Source organism: Silurus aristotelis, assembly GCF_946808225.1.
Source record: "Silurus aristotelis genome assembly, chromosome: 8".
Classification (NCBI taxonomy): Eukaryota; Metazoa; Chordata; class Actinopteri; order Siluriformes; family Siluridae; genus Silurus; species Silurus aristotelis.
Genome location: NC_139581.1, coordinates 14284408 through 14290824, shown reverse-complemented (window position 1 = coordinate 14290824; position 6417 = coordinate 14284408). Strand labels below are relative to the sequence as shown.

General features: G+C 40.6%; 1 protein-coding gene across 1 annotated transcript; it reads right to left on the bottom strand.

The window, feature by feature from the left end:
• Position 1: 1 nt before the first annotated feature.
• LOC310729933 (uncharacterized protein) lies at positions 2 to 6417 on the bottom strand. The gene is made up of 3 exons (XM_083548599.1): positions 5903 to 6417; positions 1374 to 3381; positions 2 to 514 (listed from the first exon to the last, which is right to left on the bottom strand). The coding sequence occupies exons 2-3, from the start codon at positions 3223 to 3225 to the stop codon at positions 492 to 494; spliced, it is 1875 nt and encodes a 624-aa protein (XP_083404725.1). The 5' UTR covers positions 3226 to 3381; positions 5903 to 6417; the 3' UTR covers positions 2 to 491.

Below are 6417 nucleotides of genomic sequence, written 5' to 3'. Positions count from 1 at the left end.
ACAGTTTTATGGTTGTTTATTCATGTACACAACATAACAGTCTAAAAACAAGCACAGAGATTAGAGCACATTCCGTATTGAATTCACAATGGGGGCAGTCTGGAGTTATCTGAAATGTGTATCACACTGATAATCCTATTGCAAGGGAAACTACAAACAGACAGAATGTCAATTAATATAAAACTAACAGTCTTTATGATCACAACTGTGATCGTTGAGATTAACAATTGAAAGGAATGTCATTTCTGATAATATAAAATCTCACTAGAAGACAAGCAAAACATTGACAATAATGGAATGTGCTGATTGATGACTGAATTATTGCTTTTCAAGTTTTTTTTTTTTTTTTTTTTTAGCTATATGGATTGCATTTCTCACCACGGTGAATCATGACAAACGTGTGATTACTTCTTTTTGGGGGGAGGAGGGGGGCGGGGGCAAAGCTTCACGCTGAACGACTCCCATGGAGATCTAATCCTCTTTGTTTGGCCTCACACGTTTCCCGCCATTTTTTCTGGTAAATGATAACAGAAGAAATTAAATATATTACAATAAATATATATGTATATTCAAATACAGAATGCATTTTAAATTTACACACTTTATTTTTTCTAAAATATTTTCTGCCCTAATCAAAATACCACAAATACCATTTTTAGCTCTAACTTAAAACTTACATAAGAAAATACACAATTTAATTGTTGATGTCTTAACACAAAAATATACATTTGGTCAGGACCTATAGTATGGTTATTTAAATTATTTAATGATATTCTCTATTAACACAAAGAAGCATCACTGGTTTTATAATGACCAGAATCAGAATCCATGGAACCATGTTTCTTCTCACCAATAATACATTACAAAGGAGTAAACTAAGGAAGAGTCTTTAAGTGTTTGGGGTATTACAGGTTAATGGCTTTTAATTTTGGCAATGATGCAAGAACAATTTAACATAGAGATGGGGACTGATAACAAATAACCAGAATAAAAAGGGAAAAGGGGAGTCACAATATGTTGATTGACTATTTAATGACAGAAACCAACATCAACATCAGTAAAATTGTCATGGTTTGTTTGAGAGAATTCTAGACTACTATCCAGGAAATTCTTCTCCTTGACTAACTGTTCAGTAGCTGCCTGTAAAACAGTTTGAACGATGGAAGTTGCAGCCTGGTAAAACATCCTCTTCAGGGTCTCATTTTGGTCATCTGGCTGATCATTGTTTTTTGATGATTCAATAAAGGACCCACCATTGCCAGGACTACAACACACCTCGGTCTCTAACTCATCATTAGCACCTAATCCTACTATAGAATCTGCCTTCCCAGATTCTGCCTTGTTATTTGAGTCAATTGCTGCTTCAAACTCACCGCTTTCAGCAACTGCGTTTCCTGTACCACAGTTCCCATCTTGATTCAGAATCTTCCCATCCTTTGCACAAGTTTTGTCAGAGTTGGTGTCCTCCTGGTTTGTCTCTTCTTTCTTTACGACATCAACCTGGACAGGAGGCTCATTATTTTGTGCTGTGGGGTCTTCTGTTGCAGCACCAGAACAGCCATTCTCACCATTAGTCTCGGGTTCCACATTTGGCTCTGCCTGGTCTCTTCCCTCAGATGATAAGTGAGGCGTGTCTGACTGCTCACCAGATGGTATGCTTGGGAGCGACTTCTCCTCTACATCCGAACTTTTGTGCTCATCTCCCACCTGAGCTCCATTGTTTCTCTCACTTGTGATGGCAGCCTGGTCCTCTGATCCACACTGTGCGAGGTCAGCTGCACCAGTTGTGTCTGCAGAGCCATCAGTGTCTTTAGTTTCCTCTTTATTTTCTTTCTGTACAGCTGAGCCATCCCCCATATCCATGCTAGTACTCTTCCCCTTACGCATTATAAAATTCTTTAGTGAGACAGCACGGTTGAAATGTGTCCTTTTCGACTTGGCAGACTTGCTTGAGTCTTTACTCGCCTGTGGTTCTTCAGTTTGTTCTTGTTCACCTATTGGTTCTTCCTCTTCTCCACCAGCATCTGCTGCTTTCTTTGACTTGTGAATTACTCGGTTTTTAAACGAGGTCCAGATATCATTTGCATGTTGGTCTACATTTTTTGTATGTGTTGTTGCAGTTGCTGCTGCTGCTGCTGCAGGTGCCTCTTTCTCTTCTTCTCCATCATCATGAGTCTTCACTTGCGTTTCTGCATCACCTGATTCCTTTGACTCTTCAGAGATTTGTGTGGCCCCCTGATCTGCCTCTGGGGTATTCTCATCTTTGAGATTATCTGACGAGTCTTTGTCCTTTGGTTTGTGAATAACAGCAAGTGATGTGTCTCTCTTCAAACCTTGAAAGGTCCATGACCTCTTCAATTTCCACCTTTTTTGCCCAGTGTGCTCTGACTTTATAGTTGAGTCCAGTGTTTCAGTGTCACCTGCTGCATCTGCACTAACACCCTCTGCTCCTTCTGCATCTCTGGGTTCATCGGTGCTTTTCTTGTGACTCTTCTGTACCATAAGCTTCCTAAAGGAATGCCAGCGTTTCATCGGTTTTGCAGTTTGGGACGTTGATTTATCTGCCTCTTCTGTTGATTTTGGGTCCTCATTTTGATCTATCACAACTGCGCTGGCATCAGCATTCTCCAGTCTGTCAAGAGATTTCGACCGAACCTTTCCATGTTTTGATAGTTCTCCTGAGCCATCTTTTTTCTCTGTGCTCTTGTGGGAGAAAATCTTGGCGACAGGCTTGCGAATTAAATCACGCACACTAGACTTTTCTCCATGCTTTGGCTTGGCACTGGATGCCTTCTGCTCTTGGACAGCCTCCTCATTTTCTGGTATTTTTTCAATAACTTGGCCATCCGTTGCTGTTTCACTTGCTGGCTGACTAGTTGACTGGTCTTTAGGATCTACTTCCTCCATTTGATCATTCTTATTTGTGGCTGAGATTTTATCTGGGTCTTCTGCAAGACCCTCTTCAGCTAATGTACTATGCTCTTTTTTCTTCTTCCCTCCCATTACTTTTCCAAGCCCACTTTTGTTCAAAAAAGAGTCCCAGATATTCTCTGAGGCTGGCTTGACTTTATCTGCTGATGGCTCTGTCGTCAGGGTTGCATCAGTGGTAGGATGTGTTTCCTCAGTTGGAACTGGGGATGACTCTGAATTTGAAGGCTCCTCCTCAGCTTTGGTCTCCCCTGCATCCACTTGGAGTGGCTCTGTGTTGACCTCTGTGGCTGCCATATCAAAAAAGTTCTCTCACTTCACTTAAACACTATGTTTTTTCCTTAAATTATTTATGGAACAGAGTTCATCGATAACCAGCTGTGCTAGATAGCATTCCCATAAAAAATAAGGAATTCTGCATCCTATTCCGTGTGTAGAAGTTAGGTTTCAAATCTAGAGGAGGGAAAATTGAGAGTATATCAAATTAATTGGCAAGGCAATTTTCCCATTTTACTAGACATGCTAAACATGTCAAATGTTTTTTTCTTATTCTTAGGCAAACTGAGATTAAATAAACATCCTGAATATGACAACACAATGAATGATCTCAATTTAAGAAAGGTAGTAAGAGTAGATATCTCAAGATGTTTGTGTGGAGGGGAAGTAGGGTATGCATGGAGATAATTGCATTAGAGTTTATAGTAAAGAAATGCTAAAAACAGTGTTATTCAGCAATGCTATTCACATGCACTTTCATCAAAACTTGATGTAATAAAACAATGGCATAATTGATGGGAATAAATCTTCAACTTGGTCAGTGTTATGTCAAGGCAGGTGTCGTTAAGTTGATGCTGACTCATAGCCGCTGTGTAGTTATCTAATAGTCTGGTTAAAAAATCCACATTTAAAATTTCAGTAGAAAATATGCTCTAATGATCTGTTCATGAGCCTTTGCAACAAGGTTCCTGGAGGCACTTTTAGATTAGCTGCTGGGAATTACTGCATTTATTAGTTAATCGTAAGGGTCTGGAAAATCCTGTAAAAAAAAAAAAATAGCTCTTTATGTTGATGCCTACATGACGATGAAAGAGCCCATTTTGTTAATTGACGCTTCACCCCGGGTCAAGCTGTATTGCCTTCTTAACACTAGGCTCCTTCTTCTCGTTTTACTGAGGCTTCTTTTATGGTTCAATATCTTAGTTTTCATGAGTCTCCTCTGAAGCTCGAGCCCATTTCAAGCTTTTTAAACGCGTTAACATTTAGGTTAAAATGTAGGCTACAGCTCAAGGCAGACATACAACCCTACAGTGTAATCGATTTGGGAAGTGATTACTTCTGCAACTAACTTGTTTCTCTACAGTTACGGCACATGAAAAACAGGTCGTTTTTGGAGGGTGCTGCAATTTGAGTTTTATTGCGCCGCCACGTCTGAGTCTGCGCTTTTCCTTCGGACTGACACACAGACAATTCAATGTTAAAGGTTTTGTCCTCTCTTTTCAATAAGCCATTTTGGCTCCTTGCCTTTGTTATGGTAAAGGGATCTGGGAAGGGGGGTGTCTGCAGAAGCTTCCTCAATTTCGGCTCACTGTGGACTAAAACCTTATTGCAGAAGTGTTTGCGCGCGCGTGTGTGTGTGTCTGGAAAAGGCTTGTGTGTGTGTGACGGGGCAATGCAAATGCTCGAGACAGCAGGTGTCCGTGCTTCTTTCAAAAGCTTATTTGCAATGCTAATGTAATTCCCATCCCCCTTCATAAAAACAAAATGCATGTCATTTAACACAAATGCCTAAATGGCTACTTATTGCGTTTAAATTGATGACGTAAACGAGCAACTTAGTCAAAACGTCATCAACAGACAATGAGTCATGCTTCTCTGGAAAACATCTTGAACAATGGGCTGATGCGAAATCCGCCGATTCCAAAAAAAACAAAAAAAAAAAACACATGCACATTTTACAATGTGCATGCCCTGCAATATAATCTGACATTGTAACGCGTACATGAGATTCGCATGTTACGCGGTAAACACGCTGGTAAATTGTGAAATCAATATGCAGCGGGAAAACAACAGTCACTTGAGCGAGCGCGCACACGCACACACACGCACACAAACAAAACCCGTCGTCACCGTACCCGAGACGTCACGTATATAAGACACAGGTGGAGCTACAGTGTATAAATATTTGCCGTGACTAAGCAAACAGTGTTTAGAAATTGCGCTTTATGAGGGAAATTTGACTGCATCTGAAGCGCCGTCCTTTAAAATTTCACGCTCGGTTGACTCGAATTAGAAGGTGCATGAACACAGTCTGGCGCCGCTTGGCCAAGTTGCCCGAATGAATGAATGAATGCCGTCTGCTTCAGCAGCAAACAAAGCCATAAAACTGATGCCTGATTTCTTAACGAAAAGATGCAGTCCAGAAGGAATGAAACACACACCTGTGATCATTTTCACCATAAACCAAACCGCTGGATTCAAAACAAAATAAGAAGTCATGCGATAATTATTCTATTTAACCCAGACGTCTGCCCTTTCACACTGCATCTCCAAAAACATAAATAAATAAACAAACAAACAAATAAATAGATCAATAATACCCCCCACACACACACACACACATACATACATACATACATACATACATACATACATACATACACACATACATACATACATACATACATACATACAAAACGAAATAAATAAATGAGAAGCACCGCATCTGTTTGAAGCTGTGAACTAAATAAACGCGCACATGCGCATGTTGCTTTTTTGTCTAAAGTCATCAGACTGGAGCTGCAGACAGGGACAGGCTGCCCCTTCTTAATAAATAAATAAATAAAACAAACAAACAAACAAAATACAAAAAAAAACAACTAAGCTATAAGTTACACACGTTTCATGAAAACCTAACATTTTGATTTATATATATATATAAAAAAAACTGATTATTTGAAGTAATTGTTTCCCTTACCTTGTTTTGGGAAGCTAAATCCGTTGCTGGGTGTTGGTGTTGGTGAAAGGGAATAATCTGCTGCAGACTGAAAAAGCTAGAGAAACTAAATCCCCGTTCGCATCCTCCCCGCGCCTCACCACAGCCAACCAACCCCCGTGTAGAGAATCGCGCGGGGACTCGAGGGTCGCGGTAGCGTCACACACACACACACACACACACACACGCGCGCGCACGGGCGCGCGCTCATGCACGCACACGTATACACACACACACACACACACACACACACACACACACACACACAGAGCAACCATCTCACCCCTGTTACCCCTAGCAACTAGTTACCCCCCAACACACCCTATTGCAAACGCATCCCTTTGGTAACTGAGATTAATTATCTCATAACTAAATAGGATTCATTATAAGAGGAAAAAAGTCATCGTCCATAATTTGCCTCTAGGATGTCATTCGGCTCTTTCAACCAAGCATTTCTAAACACCAGACCGTGCTCGGTTTGCTTCTTATTCATTACT